The sequence below is a fragment of the Thunnus thynnus genome, chromosome 21 (assembly GCF_963924715.1).
Source record: "Thunnus thynnus chromosome 21, fThuThy2.1, whole genome shotgun sequence".
In the NCBI taxonomy this organism is placed as follows: domain Eukaryota; kingdom Metazoa; phylum Chordata; class Actinopteri; order Scombriformes; family Scombridae; genus Thunnus; species Thunnus thynnus.
The window spans coordinates 17959631-17979959 of NC_089537.1; the positions used below are offsets into that span (position 1 = coordinate 17959631).

Genomic DNA, 20329 nt, shown 5'->3' on the forward strand with positions numbered 1-20329 from the left:
GTAAAGCTCATAACTGCTACTAGATTTGAAATGTGCCATATAGGCCTTAAAAAATGACATTGCCTTGCCTAAATTCTCAACACTGTTAGCTAACTATGGACAGATATTCTCTAATATATTAGAGTAATATTCATATTATAAAGAGTAACATTCACACTATTATTAAAGAACTGTAACTTTTTAAAAAAAAAATGTATATATTGTTATATTTGAGTCAGTTAATTTAGTTATTTTATATATTTTAGGCTTTAATTGCATTTGTTTCTTTTACCTACCTCCCTGTTATTGTATTTTGATTTATGTCAAGTGGCTGCTGTGACACTTTAATTTCCCTTTGGGGTCAATAAAGTACTCTATCTATCTATCTATCTATCTATCTATCTATCTATCTATCTATCTATCTATCTAATTAAAAAGCAATGTGTGAAAATGAGCTTTTTCCTCCACAGAGCAAGACTGACATCTGCTGTCCAGAGCTATATAGACAGATGGCTCTACTGCTGTCGAGTCTGTCTACTGTCTGTCTTTTAAATACACACAACATACAAACGTATATACGAATTCAAAGCACCAAAGCACACAGCGTACCTGAACGCACCGCAGGTTCGTAGAGCTGAGCATTTAATGTAAACTGATAAACGGATCAAACCGTGGAAGGAACTATTACCAAACTGAACGGGACACCCCTATTTCAGCAGCTTGGTTTAGTCCACGACCTCGTACCCGGAACTAGTTGTAAATATTTATGTTTCAAGTCAGCTGACTTCCATTCACATGACCACAATTAGCTTAGAAAGCTTGTAAATATTCAATGTGAATATACGGTGCCACATTATAGAATTTAGGTTACGTTAATCAGGACGCTTTCACTATTTGCTGCCACTTTGTGCTCAGCAGGAAATAAACGTGATATTTCACTACTGAATAGCGTGTTAGCAGTTTGTGAAAATGGACAAGATTTCTAAAGGTGAGTACAATCCATACCAGGAAAAACACTCAATATAAGCATGTTAGCCCCGCTCTTTGCCTTTAAAAGCTCTTATCTTAGGTTACACATTAATCTGAGATAGATAGATAGATAGATAGATAGATAGATAGATAGATAGATAGATAGATAGGAGGCTGTTCAAAATGTCATTTGACTGTGATTAATAGTAGGAACTGTTATATATAATACAAGCATGTTTTAAAAAATGAATGAGAGACTCAGTTTTTTAGGTTAAATCATGTGTAATTTATTTAAAACATGATACTTCATACATTAATGTTAAAAATTTGCTGTGCTGTGTGTTCTTCCTTGTTTAATCTGAAATTAATTTGATGTGTTGGTCCTGCAGATGTGGGTGATATCCAGTCCCGACTGTTAGACCACAGACCCATCATCAATGCAGAGATCCGCTACTTTGTGAGAGAGTTTGAGGTACATGTGACGCCATGACCTGGGCTCTTCACACAGCTACACGCATGCTTTGCACACATTCAACATGGTGTTCTGATTGATACAAGGGTGACACAGCGGCCTTAGTAGTGACAACCCGTCCTTCATGTGTCCACCCTGCTGAAGTTCCAGGGCTGCAGGTTTTTACTGTAGCATGACCAAACCTCACATGTCCCTGTGAAGGCAACATGGAAAAAGACACTAGTATATTAGGGGTTTTTATGTGTAATTTGTGTCATGCACATGACAGATGTCACATGTTATGACATGATATTATTTATAAGACCGTCGACCATCTCCAGAATGACTCACAGTCGGGATGATGACAGAAGTCTATGCAAAGGTGTTTTGTGATGGCTGATATTCATTTGACTTTTTGCTAGTATTTTTTTGTTTTTAAATCCAATCATTTCACATTGCTTTCACTCTTTCTCACTAAATTCTTTCTTGACAATTATGAAAACTTCAGCCGTGGACAGAAACTCTTATAAACACTCAAATGTCATAAGACCCACATCACAACGCCTGCTATGAATACATACAGAGATAATGGCTTAACAGAAAACTGTGGCTGTGTGAGGATGGAGGGGAGTTACACTAGTGGTGCAAACACCAATCTGTCCCATTAGTGTGATGCACAAGTCCCATAATTTGGGGTCACAGATAAATTAAAAAATTGTTTGTATCATAATGTTCTAACCATGTTGCTCATTTAATGAACTGCAAGTTACAATATGCTGTGTGTTGTTCTCAGTGCAAATTGACTCAGAAATATTTGCAAGCCAAATAGCATCTTTATTTTAGTGGAGTGATTATAATACTTCAAAAATACTGTATCAACTGTTGTTCTTGAAAGGACAATGGCAGGTAAGAATTTCACTTAATTTTCTCTCATTTAAATGGAAGGAACATATTAAGACAAAGCACTAGACTTAATGACTTAAGTGGTATACAGTAGTATTCTAGTGAATCACGTGGTGTGTGAGTGTCTGAGTGACAGCACTAATCTTTCCTCCGCTGCTCTCCAGGAGAAACGGGGTCACAGGGAGAGTCGGCTGCTGGAGAACCTCAATAAAATGGTGCAGGATGCAAATGAGAAAATGATGCCTGAAAATTTAGAGGACATGAACCAGCAGCTGTCAGACGTCATTGCACGATGTAAGTCTCCTCACTCAGAATCACAACTGAGGCTTTGTTTTAAATTGTTCATGTCATGCTAAATCTCACCCCGAATCAAACATTTCTATTTGCTGCCAAATCTTTAAAAAGAAAAGAATTGCTGTAATGTTTTACATATCGGTCAGTTTACTGTCACTTAATTCTGTGCATCAAAACAATGTGGTCATTGTCCTTCTGACAATCTTGTTCTGTTCTTAAGTTAACTTCATATAAATGCTAATGCCCGAGTATCTTCTGTAACAATGTATGTATGTACATTTGAAGACATTAAATTCTACACTATGTTTAATATAATTGTACTGTATTTTTTATCCCCATGATGGCATCTTGGTTAAAGCATCGTTTCCTTTATTTCATGTTATAAATTACATCCTTTGAGGCAAAATATGTTGCAACAACCTGACTGTCTGCTGACTGTTATGCTGTTACCAAAGTTTTTATATCTATATTGTGTTAGAGAGCATGTACGTTGATTTGATGAACGTATTTGGTTTGCTTTTCTCCCACAGTGGAGGCTGCTAATCACATGGCAGAGAGAGTCCAGCAGAGGGAGCTAGAAGCACAGCAGGTAAAAACAACTGGAGGGTGGACACATTATTATAGCCTCATGCAGCCAAGATTTAGTTGTGGCATTTATGATACTGTGTCCTCTCTGTGTACAGGCAGCACATTTAACCTGAATCCCAGTGTACAGACTCTACAATGAGTCCCATAGACTCACTGACAAAACCAGCTTCTTCACTGTAGTGTGTGAAGAAAAAATGAGACAAACATCTCACATTGCCTTGTTAACTCTTGTGAAAAGTCTAAACATAAAAAATGTCTTAATCTCTTATTTATTGTCTAGTTAGGTGTCCTTAACTTCTCCTTCAAGTAAACTATTGTTATTTCTACAACTATATAATTCCAGTTGTATCAGTCGAGCAGCCTAACTCGATTGCAGACTCTCAGCTTTCAACTACAGAAATATCAAATCAAGATCGATGTGCGACACCTGCTAAAACTCTCTTCTTCCCGTCTTCTTGTGTCCTTCCAGAGCACCGAGCTGCAGGCAAACATGGAGCATTTGAAAGATGAGTGGGCAGACTTTCTGAAGGAGCAGCAGAGATTAAAGGAGGAGGTGGATGAGGAGCACGCCAAGGCCGTAGGACAGCTCAGCACTCTGTACAGTGAAAAGAAGAAGGAGCTGGCCAAGTTGTCACCCTTCTAATCAGCTGATGTTTGTGAGGACTCGAGTGAACAAACGCAGCCTTTCTTATGACTTGAACACTTGTGTTTATTGTGGACATGGAGGCAATGCACATGTCTATAAACGTGTGTTTTTCATTCCTGCTCTGCATGTGCAAAATGAAGCTGTTGGCTTTGATTGATGTACTCGGCGCTTGGCAGAAAAAGAGCATAAAACATAGAGGTTCTGCTCCTGCACAAGAGTCAACATTTTCCAAATCATAAGTATGAAAATGTGATTAACAATGTGGCATTTTCACAGGCCATCAAAATCTCAGTTTTTTTGTCTGTAGCACATGGAATATGCTCGGCACGCAAACGGTCTGGAATATGTCATTTTTAAATAAGCAATCATTTGATTGTTCCTTGGCCGTGAAGTTTTCAACATTTCAAGATTTTTAATGGATGCCTGCCTGAAGGGTGCTGCTGATGATAAATTTGCATCAGCCTCAAGTTGAAAGGAGCCTGGAGTTTGGCACCGAAGAAAAGATATTCCATGCATCGAAAGCAAGATCATTTAATGTTAGAAAAGCCCCCGCGAGCAGGTGTGTTTAAAGCACCAGGTCGAGTGTTGTTGAAACGAGCTCAAACTGAACCGTTTCCAGAGCAAATCATCCCTCACCAGCTCCCCTGTGTTTGGAACATTCGACCTCTGACAATAACTTCAAGTAAACCAACTGTCTGTGAAGTGAGTTTCATTATAAAAGGCCTTTGCTGAAACCACTTTAAATGATCAGCAGCAGTCACAAATCTAATATTTTTATTGCTGTTTAAATAAAAAAAACACATGCATCAGATTTTGGACTTTTGGTTTGAATTTTCTTCATACAGCGACAGGATTACAAACATGTGTCATGTACACATAAAAAATATATATATCCCCCAGTTTTCAGTGGTTGTCATACTTTGCTTAGAGTTCATAAAAGCCACATAATGTTAACCAAGTGTTATTTTCTTTTTTGTCTTTTCTGTTTATTTGATTTACATACAAAACGATACATGTCACTGTGTAAATACTCAGTTTGTAAGTAGTGTGACAGTTATGCTAAAATGACAATGATGCATAAAAGTTGTAATATGAACCAGAAAAGAAGTGAAATCATCTGTGTGTGTCTTCACCCTGAAGCTGAGGACCTCTGAGGTCAGTGTTTGACACAGAACTTTCTATGAAGTGTTTGTTTTTGCTCCAGACAATGGCGGGTGGTTGGACAGGTTAATGGATGTGTGTGGGCACACTGGGCACATTCCTGGCATGGCTGAGAACAGAGTTCATCTCAGACAACGTCATAGAACAAATATTTATGATACCCCCCCTCTACATCCCCACCACAAACTCCTTCAAACTGCACTGACGCCTCAACTGTCAAATGTCCCATTGTTATCTGAAGAAGCAGGTTTGGACAGCACCTCATCCATCAGTAAAATGACGTTTTCTGTTAGAAAAATAAGAATAAAACAAAACATGCCAGCAGTGGAGTCCCTCTGCAAGAATTTTGACACATCTGACAGCACAGCAAATGAACTCAGTGCTGTATCCCCTTTCACAGAAGCTGAGGTGCAGCTTTTTTCCATTTGGCTCGCAGTGACCTGTCCCCCCTGCTCTGTGTCCTGCGGCTCTCATGCAAGGCCACACTCTGGTTGTGTCTATGCATACATGCGTGTGAGAGAGAAAAGAGTCGGTGATGACTGGCGTCAGAGCAGGACACGGTGGTTGGCTTGTCATCAGAGATCAGAGAGGGCATAGACATGCCAGCAGATGTTTAGAGGCAAAGGGCCAGCGCCCAATCTGCCCTGTGTACAGCACGTCTGCATGTGTGTGTTTGTGTGCATGCCATCCCTCTGCCTTGGTGACTGGGCGCAGCTGTCCAATGTGGAGACAGCCCATCATCAGCTAACAAGGAGTGACAATACGGAAACGTAGCCTACCTCTGCCAGCAAGGCACCTTTTCATCTGCCCTTATTTATTTTTTTGGCTTGGTTGGAAAGAAAGAAAAACAGTCAGAGTACACGAAAGGTCACCGTTAAGTCATATGAGTTTTAGCTATTCATGAGTACAGAGTCATACTGTAAGCTTAACTACATGTTGGACCTGATATTAACAAGTACAGGATTTATATCTGTTATAATGAATTGTGACTTTGCTGTATAATGTCAGATTTAGAGTCAGATAATTTTGTGAAGTGATTTGGACATCTGCTCAGGGTTTGCTTGACGTGAGTTTGACAGCTTACTCTGTAGAAACTTAATTACATTTTTCTGGCTGGTGTTAGGCCTGCTCTTTGCTTGGAGATTTAAACAAGAAAATAGATGCCTAGTAACCAGCAGCTCCAGACTTAATCAGCTGTGAAGCTGATAATGACCCTTCACCATCCGCATACACACAACGTGACTTTCTGTCAGTCATAACATGCTTTTTGCCAAACTGAATTGACATTAAGCAATCTGGGACTTAGATCAACGTCTCTTTGCAACCAAGGGATTGCAACAACAACAGGTTTCGACATTCATGGGAATTTTGGTTCTAATTCAGAGTACAGACTGAAAAATAAGTAAAGCCAGAAAACTCAGCACCTGGTCAAGTCATTTTTGAGTCACTGTCATTGATCAACAACCTATCACTGCCCTGCATGTATTTCAAGCTCTTTCAGTGATATAAAACAGATAATATTGACTAAAGCAATTTGAACCCTTTAGAGAGGTTCATGGAGGAGATATTTGTCAAACATTAAGAGGAAAGTCTTCTGTGCACCCGGGCTGTTGGCACAGAAACGTTCTCTGAGCATGCAATCTGGTAACGCGACTCCATGCGCAGGAACCGGCTGGTCACTGGCTGAAATCTCCTCTTATATCCTCCGCGGCCTGCTGCATCATGTCTCCGCACCCTCGTTGGCTTGTTTTTTGTCTCCCATTTCCATCGGAGAGCAGTGTGTTCTTCCTGTTTTGAAGGGATCGCAGCACTCGCGCCATGGAGCTGCCGTTCCTTGTGCCAACATAAATGGTAAAGGAAACAGGCAGCACCCAGCTGGAGCCCCATTGGGCAATGGACAGAGATAAGGGATGTGTTGGTTAATGCAATCTGATGCTCTGTCTGAAAAAGAGCTTTCCACATCCACTGGAACAGAATGAAATATATCAAAGGGATGAAAGTGCTGATAACATGTAATAAAGATATCTACTAAAAAACAGGATCTGATCTTAGTACTGTAATTCACCTAGTTAGACGGCCAGGTCACTGCTGATCACTTTCTTTATCACCTGGCCATCCTTCAGAAATGGAAACCAAAGGAGGCGTTGGAGGAGTTGAAGTTGATGTAACCTGCAGCTCACACCTTGTTTTCCCCGTTCAGTTCTCCCTCTGGGCTTTCTCACGCAGCTGAGCAGACGTTGATGGAAATGAAACTTGTGAGTCTGCACAATTACACATTTATCTAAGAACATGTGGTGTGCAGCTATGAGTAACGATACAGTGGACACTGATTACGCACTTATGAACTGTGTAAGATATGTCTGACTGTTTCTCTTAACCCACAAAAAATATACCCTATATACTCTACATGTAATCCATGTAGATGATAGAGGTTTAAAAGTCACCAATTTATATAACAATATATTATTTTATTTCAACTTAAAGGATATTGCTGGTGATTTTCTATATTTTTCTTACTATACTGGGTGACATATTACTTCACTACAAAGAATTTCGGACATGGTCATTTGTTTGGAAATGGCTCCAAAGACTAATAACAACAACCATGTTTTTAGACGCCACTGCGTGTGGAATGCATTTCCGTTTACATAGCTTCATTAGCTTGTTGTGCTACATATCACAACCTCTTGACTTTGGCATCTGCCTTACACGGAACTACTCTCCGGAGACTGACAACGTGATTGCTGTTATTAGTCTTTGGAGATATGTCTAAACAAACAAACGTACTCTTCATGGTGAAGGAACAAGTTGGTCATCGAGTTCAACAGTGTGGCTCATTGACGTGTTTTTAATAGATTTTTGGACAACGGAGGTCTGCGGCACAGAGGAATAAGATATATCAGGCTTTGGATACACACACAGTACAGTACTTGTAAGTAGGATCAATTCATTGTTGGTTTGGGTATCCTCATGAGATTTGTTGACAATAGGAAAATTATAGAAAATCACCAGCCTCATTCTTAAATAGGAGCACAGTTTAACATCCTAGACTTGAGTCAACGGTAACACTTTACAATACGGTACACAAAATTGGTCGTAGTTACTAAGGATTGAGTGAGGAACAAATCAGGAATGACCTGATAATTGATTAATTGTAATAAGTACTTCCCTAATAACTCCTTATTTGGACTATAGATAATGATGAGTCACTACAGAATACAGAATAGACTGGGAGATACTATATTAATGAAATAGGTAATGATTAGTTGATGTATATCTGAATCGATCATACTGAACTCTTGGTGTTCCTGATTAACACAAAACTAGTAACGGCTCATTCATTACTGATTACTTAAACATTAGTTACTCTTTTTGCATACCCTCAAGTAAAGTGATACATCCTATTGAGTAGTTACTAAGAAGTCCCTCATCTGTGACCCAATATAGGACTTTATAACCTTCATAAAAGTCAGTCATTACAGATGTTTAACTGGATTGCATTTGTGATTGTGAAATTGTCTAATTATAGGTAAAGTTTCAATCCCATTTACACTTGTACATCTATACAGACTATTTAGGTTAATACATTGTATTTACAAACCCGGCCATGAATGGATTCTTATCTTTAGCTCTTTATCAGGAGAAAAGGTACAATGTACACTTTTATGAGGTTTTCCTGTGCAGCTCATGTTGTGGCTTGATATTCATGGGTCCATTCTCCCCTCTTTACTGCTGAAAACTAATTAAATACAAGTGGAGCTTGAACTTCCTTAAAGAAACAAATAAAATACACATGACTTCAGATGATTGCTACAGTTTCTACGAAGCTGACAGCAAACTTGGCATTTCCTAAGATTTTCTTTTTGGCCTGATCGCCTTTCATTTCAGTCGACTGATGAGAAAAAGCAGGTCTAACAGGGAAACAATTTCAGTATTTTGTGTTGGAACAATGGGAAGTGAGGAGGTATTCATTCAGCCGAGCTTTCCTGACAGCTTATGAGAATTTTCAGCCGCTGCATGCTCACTCTTTATTTCTTTTGTGTTACATGATGGGCCCCTGTTACTCAATTACTGAGGGGTCCAAAATGAAAATGCCAATGAACAAAAGCTCCGTGCTTCTAAGTTAATAACCCAGCATAACAACACCCCGGGGACTCGGTGATGGTTCCTGAGCGGATGCTAATGCAGGTTGTAATATGAATTCTTTGGCAATAGCAAACGTTCACCCAGTGGATCGCTAAATAAGAGAGGGAGCGCTCTCAAAGCCTCAGTAAAACAAATTAAGAAATTGATATTTCTCTGAGGGAAGGTTTCAAGACATGCTGGATAGTCTCAGACCCTGTCAGCTTAGAAAATGAGCGCTGGGTGGCGTATAAAAGCAATCATTGAAAAGAAAAGGGTTGGAAATTAAACGTCCCACTTTTCACTATAAATGCCAGAGCTCCCTTATTAGCAAGCGCTGATATACTGCCACACTGAAGGCTGACACTGTAACATGTCAGTTTTTATTCTGTACAGTGAACAGTCATTTTCTTAAGCTCATTCAAAAAGCCTGCCTCAGACCAGATTTCTCTCTGTTTGATAGACACACTCTCCATTGCCATCTTTTGTGAAATAGAGGACCGTCTAATTAGCTGAACTGTATGTGATGTTTTGGGTCTGTTCAGTTTCATCAGACAGCCTCGCTAATACAGCGACGGCGTGTTCCTTCCAGGTCTGCCAGGTCCAAGAAACACAGATAAGAGTCCAGCAACAACAAACACCTTCCTCAGTCAATCACATGGCAAACAATAGCCAGAGAGGACGCTGAGCTGGGCTGTCATCGGCCAATGGCCACCAACAGCAACAAAGCTTGTTGTCGTCTAGATTCCTGAACCTTAGAGACATGTCTGGCTTCACTGCCAACCACATACCTTTACAATGGATTTGATTTTCCTTGTTTTCCATACCAGACAGGTATTTTCCTGACGTTATCTCAGTTTGACTTTTGTGATTTCAGTGATGCGAAACTCCATAGAAAGTAGTTTGTTATGCTTTGTTATGTCCTCTTTTTTAAGTAATGTTTTAATTGTCAAAAAATCTACTAGGTGAACTTGCCCAAAATGCAATTTTTTTTGGCCACTTGGCGGCAGCGGGAACAAGCTGTGAACACATTAGCAGCTATTAGCAGCCAGCCATCACCTCTTAAGTTGTTAAGCAAACTTTTTAGAAAAATAGTCGCCTATTTACACATCCAGCAGATATGGAGCAACTTTAGAATTCATTTGGTCGTGTTTGTGGCCATCTGGGGAATGTAAGTCCAATACTCACTCTCTTTTTAGCTCTGTCTTGGTCTCCTCTCTGGCACTTTAGCTGCCAAATGCTCCACTATGTTCACCAATTAGTTAATCCATTAGTCTGTTTGGTGCTGGCAGATAGTATACAGTAGGTTTTTTGAGCTTTATTGCTGAAAACAACTGCCTACTGTGAACAAAATGACACTATGAGATGAGAGCGAACCAGAAAAAAAAGAAGAAGCTGTAGAGCAGAGAAGAAGAGTCAGATGATCTGTATGACCTGACACCTACATGTAGTCATATTGTCCAATGTTAATATAAAAAACGTTGATTATAGCCGCTTAAAATGACCAGCTCAGTGGATATCCAGCTAGAACAAGCTGAACAGTCAATTTACCTGACTTCATTACCAAACTTCCTGCCAGCTCATTGCACTCTAGATTTACATCCTTTTCCCAGAGCGGTAATTTAAATCTAATCCGCTGGTCATGAGAAAACCATTTGCTCAGAGGCTTTTTGATCAGTTATTTATTGAGAAAGGTAGGGAATATAAAGAACGATTCAAGGCCTTGGTACCGTGGTTGTAGTCCATAGTGATTTAAGTAACAGAGATGATGCAGTTTATGTAAAAAACACAGAATACTGACATTGAAACGCTCAAAATTTCCAAATATGTTATTGTTCTCTAAAAAAGTATGAGCTGAGGGGGCTAACTTTGTGAAAACTGAGGCCATACCCACGAGGCTTTTCCAAAGGAATATTCTCAGTTTCAGCGTTGTTAGCAATGCTATAAAATAAAACTGATATCGCTGTAAAAAGTTCAAATAGTCTACGAGTCCATTAAATCGGACACCATTCTCAGAAAAGGCGTGACAGATGGTTTCCAGATTTGGACGAGATGTTTGATGAGATGAATTCTGACTTATCAGCCCAAGTGCACAGTCAATTGCTTAAGAGCCTCAGAAAGAAATGAAAGTCTGTGTCAGGAAATATACTTTCAAGTACATTTGTACTAACTTTGTCACATCAATACGTTTCATTTTCATTACCCAGAACAAGAGGTTTAAAGGAAAGTTTGCAATTGCCCAGTTTTTATTTTAAAAAAACACACAAAAGTAAGTCCTAAAAATCTAATTGCTCACATCTACATTGTGAAAAGGTTGAGAGAAATGTAAACTAAACATAACAAATGTGAATTGGCTGTAGCTCATAATGACTGTGGGATTTTCCTCTAAGAAGTTTTTGGATGCCTCTCAGTTCATGATAAATGATAGGCGTCTTAAAAACAGGATTATCCTTGAATGTTTTTTGGAGGCTGGACCAAAGTGTAATGGAAGAAAAAGACAAGCGCCCTGTGTAGTGAACATTTCACAAAGCTAACTAAGCCACTCTTTAAAAAAAAACTTTTGTCTCATTGACAGTTTGGGAAAACCTGGACCCAAGACAGTGGAATTTCTCCCCTGTTGTTCAGAGCAGGCCCTTTGCTCTCACTGAATGATCTCACGATGAGATCTCCAAGGAGCATCTAATATCCCACCTACCTCAGGCCCTGAAACCCAATAAATCAATCAGTTGTGCTTTACAAGCCTGCGTGTGTGTTACCCATTCAGGAAACAGAGAATCCCTGCTGTGGATCACAGCTAAAAAACCATCCTGACTGACAGAACAATGAGAGAGGCAGGAGATGGAGGGACAAGGTGCATGCATGAATGTGTGTGTGTGTGTGACCGCATACTTGTTTGTGCCTCTGTGCAGATGGGATTTTTGTCTGTGTGTGTGTGTGTGTGTGTGTGTGTGTGTGTGTGTGTGTGTGTTTGCGTCTGCACCCCCGGAGCAGCTCCAGCATATGAGCCCCCATCTGAATGTGAGTCAGATTCTCATCCCGGCTTTCTCCAGGGAGGCCCCGGCTCTTGGCAGAGGAATGCATGGGAGTGGGTTCCTTCAATAAAGGCAACTGTCTTTGAGGGCCCCGAGACGGCCCTGGGCTTTACTTTTCATCGTCTCCCTCCCCTGCCTCTCTGAACCCAAGTGGGCTGCTGCTTTTGCTGCTGCTTCGTTTCAAGTGTAATGGCTTTACCTTGAGGCTGAGAGAAAAAGACACGGAGGGAAGAATGGGTCCAGAGCTAAAATTATGACCCATCTACTGTATGCCCATGTCAAGACCTCTTGTCAGGGCTCGGCGTGGTTTTTGCCTTTCGTTCAGCAGATAATGGAGATAAATATTTAACAGAAATCCCAAAACAGTTTGGATTTTGAACCAGCTTTGATAGAACAAGGAGAGACATATGAGTGAAGGGAAATCCCTCTTTGTGAAACAAGTATTCCTTCTTAAAGAACAGACATTATAGTGAAGTTGTAGTTCGACATTTTAGGAAATACGCTTATCTGTTTCTTACACAGAGTTAGATAAGAAGATTGATACCACTCTCTTGGCCAGGTGCAGTATCCTCCTTGTGTCATGTCATCACAGGTTGCCAGGCAACCAGTGGACACTCCAAGAAGTCACTTTGGTTTTTGAACAGCACTTTAGAGATGCTGGTAGCATCTGGATGGAGCCAGGCTTGCTGGCTAAGTTAAGTTAACAGGACTTTTCCTTTAAAAGTAAGGCAAGACATCAGTTTTACATCTCCACTTGTTCATTCTGAACAAATTGCCAGCATGATGAATCAGTGAAATTTCCTTGTTAGCAACTTCCAAGCCTGACTACCTTTCTTTCAACGATCCATTCAGTGCATAAATTCAAACTTGCACTCGTTGCTCCGCACCCGTGTTGTTGAGGTCTGGCAGATGTGTGGCTGGAGTGCAGCTAAGCTCTTAACAGCTAAAATATGGGGATAATAAAGGAGGGAGAGAGAGATACAGAAAATAAACCAAGAAACAGAACAAAAGACATCTGAACAGAGAAAGCGTGACATAAGCTAAGACGTGAAAATCAAGTAAGAGAGCGGAAGATAAATCAGATGAGAAGCACTAAGAGAAAGAGAGACAGAAAAAGTTAATGACAAGAATGACAACAGAGAGAAAAAACAGAGGAAGAGGGAGAAAGAGGAACAAAGGCAAGGAAGAAGGAAGACAAAGATGAGATGGGAGGGAAGACACCGGGAAGGGAAGACTGGTCCCTGGCCTGCAGATCAAAGCAGGCAGTGAGCAGCAGCTCCAGGCCGGTCCTCCCAGCACCTGCTGCTGCCCCGCAGCCAAGTCAAACACATTATTCCAACAGACGTACTGCTTAATGGCTTCTGTGGAGAGACCTTTACTGGGTCCATGACTGCCTCTGCAGACGCTCAGAGGTGCAGGCTGCACCCACACACACACACACACAAAGGCTTCCCAAAACTCGTTCATACTCACTGACACACCTAAGAGCACACATACACACACACAGGCGCAACACGCACACTTTCCTATGTGTGATCCATCAGATCATTTTATTGCACACCTGCTTTAGCACAGTCAAACCCAGACACCTGTCAGAATCATAAACTCACTTAAAGTACCCACGGAGTGATGAAGCAGGCATACAATACGACCCACATTTACAATAAAACATTAACACCTGGTTCATGCATTGTGCCCCAGTCTGCCCACTCTAACGCAGCGCTCTGTTAAACAGAGCTGGGTTATGTTTGGACCGGAGTCAATATTGAGCAGAGAACAAATCATCCTTAGAAAAACAGTAAACATCTGTTTTGTGACTTGGCCACCTTTCACTGGCAATGTCAGCCTGACCTCAACGAGGCTGGGCCCCTTTTACATTTTCCATGAGAGCAAGCGAGAGTACCAGTAAGTGGGTGACAGCATCTGTAATTTCTTTTTTTTTTTTTTTTTTCAAAAGCGGGGAAAAATAAAAACAAACCTTGACGCAATGAAGGCAGGTACTAGGGGCAATTTTAAAGTGCCTTGCAGTATATCCAAAAAGAATGAAACCACGGGCAGTCATTGTATACGGCTTTAGCTCAAGCAAAGTGAAGCCTCATTGGTTATTGATGACATTTATGGCTCACCTCATATGAAATACTGTCTGCTGAAATATCACTTGAGAGCCCTACTTTTCTTGTAGCTTCAAGCTTTCATGGCAGCCACTTGATTTGTAGGTTGTCAATGATATTTAGATCAACATGTATGTAAAGGCAAAGCTATTGTTTTCTTGGGCACATGCAGTATGTCATCCTCTATTGATCTTTAGAGGGAAACTCTGTTTTCTATTTCAGAGCCGGGCTCAGCTACAAAGCAGCCTCCATGGAGCTCAGCGTCTTGCTCAAGGACACTTTGGCAGGGTGGATGCTCTCCAATGTGTGGGCTTCGAGAAGGTCTCTGCTATTATTTATATAGCTGTGTTAATTTGCGTGGCATATGCCATTTGATAATGCTAAGGGTGGTTTATTAATACTTTACTAAACCCTTTTTAAAATTGGATGAAGATGTTGATGTTTTAAAGGCTCTAAGGTTCATTAGTCATCTGTAATATGTTGTATATGGTGATCAATAGATGTTGGTGTGGTGATAGAGTTCAGAGCCAATCACAAGGCCCTCTGTCTGTAATGTGGAAACACCAGGATGTCCATCTCTGTGTTTCTCATGTGATATGTCCATGTCTGTATTTAATTTGCATTTTTCTTGTCTATCCCTGTTCTTCTTTTCTTTTCTTCCCACACTCCTTGTCCTCTACCTACCTCCTCTACATCCCTTCCCCGTCTTTCTCTCTCTGCCCCAATGCACCCCCCTCTCCCACTTTGGCCAGTATATCCTGATGGCTTTACCAGCAGGAAGTGGGGCTTTTACAGCAAGGGCTGTGGACCAAGAAGAGTCTGTGAAAGGCAGCCTCCAAGTCGAGGTGGGTGCTGTCACCACCTATGACGTCTCACCTCAGGTGACATGTTCAACAAGGTGCGTTGGCGTGGTATTTCTTACAGTTTTTAGAAACATGGTGACATAGACAAGAAAAGAAATGGTAAGTGAAATGGTAAGTGATAACATACGTAGAGAGAAGATGCTGGTGTGGGTGTAGGAAAGGAAACTCTGCCACACACCATAAAAAATCAAGTCAGTGGTGCCAGAAGAACTATCTGGTCACCCAGGCAAATAAAAGGAGACTTCATCAATAAAGCATTTTTTTGCCAAAAATGTCAGTAAAACTTCCACACTTTCCACTGGGAACACGATCAAAGTTTTTCGTAGGTGACCTTGCTGGAAAACATCTTTGAAAGAAAAGATTTGCTGATAAAATCTGTGTTGTAAATAGCAAAAAAAAAAAATCAGCTCTGTGAAGCTGTACTTAGGGTACGTTCCATTCAAGTCGGAGGTCGGAAATTTCCAAGTTGAAAACTCCGAGCTTGAAGCGTTCCACAACTCATGATGCCAAATGCAATCAATCAACATGGCTGGCCACGAGAAACTTGACTTCTTGTGGCAGGCAGCATGTGAATATTTGCAGCGGTTGCGATTAATTTTGACCTCATTCTGCATATTGATAATCGGTCTTATTTTATGGTTTTGTGTTGTGTTTTTAGGCAGGGGACTATATGACCCCTATGTTTACAAGCTTCCCAGTCGAAAGCTGTTCCGTAAAGTAGGCGGTCGTAAATTTACCAGAAATGTAATCAGAAAAATACCAAAATGACAACGGTAACATGCAGGTGTTAAGTAGTTATGTTTATCCTAGTTTAGGGTGTTAGCATGCTAACATTTGCTGATTATATTTTGTCATAAACCATTTTGGAGAAATTTAAATTTTGACCAAAAGATGACGAAAAAGACGACAAAAGACGACGCCTTTTCTGAAGTCAAATAAAACTTTTCATGGACATTTATTTATGATTTATGATTAATTTCGTGATGGTTGAAGCCTATACAAGAACAACATCTGAATAATATAATATTTACACGGTTGTCCGTGACTAGCTTAACAAGTTACATTTTGTAGACATGTTTTTCATCAAACAACAGCAGTCGCACCTGTCAATGTTCAACCTGTTTACAGCTCCTGCATGGAGTTTCCAGCAGAGGGAAAGCAGCTGACCCTGTAAGAACACAGGGCTTGTGGAAAATGTTGGTAATTCCAATACTGTAGATACCTCAGGAGACTTGGCACGACTTGATTCATCCGCCGGGATCCAGCAGAGAGCAGTAGAACATAAAAACACTTGAGATACAGCGAGAGTTGTCATGGCGATCCACAACCACCATAACAATCTCTGACATACTTCCTCCTTCAGTTATTCTCTTCTTATTCTCTCTCTATCTGACCCCTTACTTTCCTAAATGACTTTCAATCTTATTGTTTAGCACTTTCTTTCTTCCACTTTTCCTTTCCCTCATTCTCTTTCTTTGTTTTTTGCTCCTCTCTTACACTCCTTAACTTCCTCTAACCCTTTTAAGAAACCCAGATGAAAAGGCAATGTGCTTTCCAATTTCCATCCTTTAATGTTTTTTTTTCTGGGATTGTTCCAATCATGTGGGAGAGCCCCTTTCCCTGCTGCCTTTTCCCAGCACAGGTGCCTGCTGCAGTGGCTCTCGTAAGCTGTCTGCAAATGACATTGGTTCTCCTCTGTTGGTCACATCCTGTGTCCCGGATATGATACTGCCATGAGTCTCTGTATCCCTAATGGAAACACGTCTGGCTTTGGCCTACATGATGTCCAGTTGTGGGAAGATGGCGCTGAAAGCATTTCTACAGAAATAATGAGTGTCCAACAAGGTAATTCCCATATGTTTACATGACAGAATTAGATTTGGTCAGAAATAGGCTCTGAAATATTCCAGAAAGTCATTTTAAAAGGTTTTTCAGTGTGTTCCTTGGCAGTGTTGAAAAGCAGACCCCAATTTGAAATGGATACTGTTTGTGAAAAGCAGTCCACAGCTGTTAGAGAGGCACTGTTTCTGCCATTTATTTACATTTTACGATGATCATATTGCTTCAAGGAGATCTCCGTGTTCACAAGTGACAGTACTGTGAGAGTATATAAATCTGTCAGGGGAAAAATTTAATGATGTTATTACTAAACAAGGTTGGGAAGATAGTCCTCTCTAGGATTTTTTTGTCTTCTCTATGGCCTGTACCTGATCAGCATGAAAAAAAACATATTTTCATCTGATTCAGAGATTACAGACACACCTCGTAAAGAAAGTTTTCAGCACTCTGCCTTGAGTTATTGCTCACTCTGTGAACTTAGCGGCATAACAATAACTAACTATTGCTTGAACTGTTTTTTCTTAACACACATTCTCAGTTCTCACTTTCACTCTGTTTTCCACCTGCCAACTCGTGCACTCTTAACTTAAGGGAATTAAGAAAATAAACAGAATGTCCTCGGGTCCTCGGGGTCCATTAATCTTTCTTTTTTTCCTATTACACCATTCTATAGCTGGCCTGGCAAGGTGCCCGGCCATCAACAATGGGTAACCAGTAGACACCCACAAGTATGTGGCCTCCGCTTCACCAGGCGAAATGTAAAATGTGTCAGCAGCAATTTGGTCATATTTACCAAAGCTATATGACATGTTGAGATTAAATAGTGATGTGTGGTTATTGGCTCGCCATGGAAACAATAGAGCCCCTCTGGGAGAGTCGGGACTGTGTGTAGTAGATGTTATTTATCATGTGCAAAAAGTCAAGGAAAATAATCTCATATATCATTTTTCACCTCCAATTAACTATAAAGGCATTTGTGTTTCACAGAGTGAGCAGCAGCTGTAATGTGAGAGCGTAGCGAGAACTGCGGGTCACGAGTGGGTGTCAAGACCATTTTTTGATATAATAGCTCAAATAAACTTTAGTGGGTGGGAGTCCTCTTACTGCTGACACCTTCATGTCAGCACGGTGGACTAAATCAGAGCAGGAATATGATCGGATCAGTCATAACAGTCCAGACAAAAATACCTCTGATGTGAAATGAAGAAGTTTCACTCAGTAGCACTTGTGAGTGAACTTTTTTAACCCTTTGACTAACGTGAGAAAATTAGCCTTTCTTGAAACTTAGACATGTGGAAACATTGTTGTATTTCTCACATGAGAAGGCCAACAAGTCCGTTTTTGTCCCATCCCAAAATTCAAAAAGTATTCGGCCTTGTGAAGATGGCTGACCCTTTGGATTTGTCCATTGTTTTTTTTTTTTCTAGTTTGCTCTCTGCGAGTGAAGTGAGGTCACAGCCAAAGGGTGAGACATTTTAAGAAGTTCTTCAAAGAGAAAGTATGTTTGATTTTTTACAGCTAGAGATTAAAGATCGCCCCCCTTGTCAGCCTCATGGTCACCGTATTGATCTCTGTGAGGGAGTCTCTTTTTAAGATTTTTTTTGGGGGGCATTTTTGCCTTTTTTATCACATGGTGGGCAGTGAAGAGGCAGCCAGGAGACAGGGGGAGAAAGAGATGGGTATGACCTGCAACAAAGGTCTCTGACTGGACTCAAACCAGGGCTTTGCAGTGACATGCACAATAACCATTTGGCTACCTCCTGTGAGGGAGTCTCTTACAAGTATATTGCTTCTCCACTGAATAGCTGTACTCTTGAGCTCCTCTGTGTGTGTGTGTGTGTGTGTGTGTGCGTGTGTGTGTGTAAAAGTGGACTTTCAACAGTCATCTAGGGAACAGCAGGACAATCTCCTGACACAGGTAGCCTAAAAAGTACTGACACACACACACACATGCACTAAGAGTATTCATAAACACCTCCGTCTGTAATCTATATATCCAACTGCAGACTTCTAGCAGTGCATGGTAGGATCATTTTCACCCAGTTTTAGCATATAGACATTCAATAGGCTTTTATGAAAGAGCTGCTGAGCTGTGACAGTCTGGAATAGTGTTATATACGGTACCACAGTGCCGCTCCGGGCGACACCTCTGTCTGTTTCCATGCTGTAACCTCTTCCTTTCCTCTTCCCACTCTTCCTGTTGTCCAGATGAAAGGAAAAAGGGAGATGATTAAAGAGAAATACTACACATGAAGGCTGTCTCCATTGGGTTTCATGAAATCATGAGTATATTAAAAGGAGAAGAGAGGACTTGCCAAAAAGTTGTCAATCCAAGGAGCCAGCAGGTACTTGCTACTCTGGGAAGGGACACATATACAAACACCCTCTTTTTCGTGAGAATAGATGCATAATTTATATACGCTGTCGCCATTACGCAAGGCTACAGCCCCCACGAGAGGCACTATTTATCCAATGTAATAAATTGGATTAATTATATTTGCCTAAAATGTTCTCACTCTCAAGCATCGTTTCCACTAATGATGAGGAGGCAACTCTGACTCATATCTGACCATCGGTGTAGGAAACCCACAGTCCATCAGTCATCCACAACAGCAGGGATGTGACACCTGAGCTTTGGTGCCCATATTTTTACAATTTAAGCAAAACGTTAACTTTGTGATCCGTAGTCTATTTTCATCATATTTCATTTTTTCATGGATGTCTTAATAGATTTGTTCCAGAAAGACAGTCCTTAGGTGTGAAGGAAACTTACACCGCCTGCCAAAGAGCTGCAGTCGACTGTAACTTATTGGACCATATATAATCAACCAATTTGGCTTTTGCTAGAGGTGAATAAGCTCTCCTAAATGTCTCTTAAATTATATCCTAATGAGATTTTTCTCACTGACTTCATTGGCTTTCTTTTAACAGATATTTTACATTAGAATTTAGTTCAGCCTCACATTCATCATCTTAAACATGGTGCTAAGCTTAAGTCTGCCTGTGTATAAAAGGTTACATGTATAATATAAATGGGAATGTACAAATGTGGTGAGGCTTTCACCCAAAATTACAAACTTAAAAGCCTTGGATGGCACATTTTTTGTGTTTATCTATTATTAGTGATTCTCTGGGATTAGACGGCTTCATTCTGTTTCAAACTGTGATCCAAACCTCTTTTTGAATGAACAACAAACTTAGATTTTTGCTCTAGGAGATGCTGTTTCCACTCTGAATAACACTTTGCTTTTATGTCTTAATGCAAACAAATGATACTGCAGTTAAATCAGAATTCATTGAAAGTAGTCGGTCTTTTACACAAATAATAATTTATGTATTAATTCCTGGGTTGGCATTAAGGAAATTGCACT

The 20329-nt window shown here is 40.5% G+C and overlaps 1 protein-coding gene and 1 long non-coding RNA gene across 2 annotated transcripts; both read left to right on the top strand.

Annotated features, from left to right (window-relative positions):
* The first annotated feature begins 738 nt into the window (after positions 1-738).
* On the top strand, positions 739-4641 carry bloc1s5 (biogenesis of lysosomal organelles complex-1, subunit 5, muted). Its single transcript, XM_067578209.1, has 5 exons — positions 739-967; positions 1338-1420; positions 2467-2596; positions 3127-3185; positions 3654-4641. Exons 1-5 carry the CDS (start codon positions 949-951, stop codon positions 3825-3827), a joined length of 465 nt encoding a protein of 154 aa, XP_067434310.1. The 5' UTR covers positions 739-948; the 3' UTR covers positions 3828-4641.
* A 9843-nt stretch (positions 4642-14484) lies between these two features.
* On the top strand, positions 14485-19560 carry LOC137173204 (uncharacterized). Its single transcript, XR_010925127.1, has 3 exons — positions 14485-16964; positions 18386-18423; positions 19167-19560. It is a non-coding gene; the product is annotated as an uncharacterized lncRNA (long non-coding RNA).
* The last annotated feature ends 769 nt before the right edge of the window (positions 19561-20329 follow it).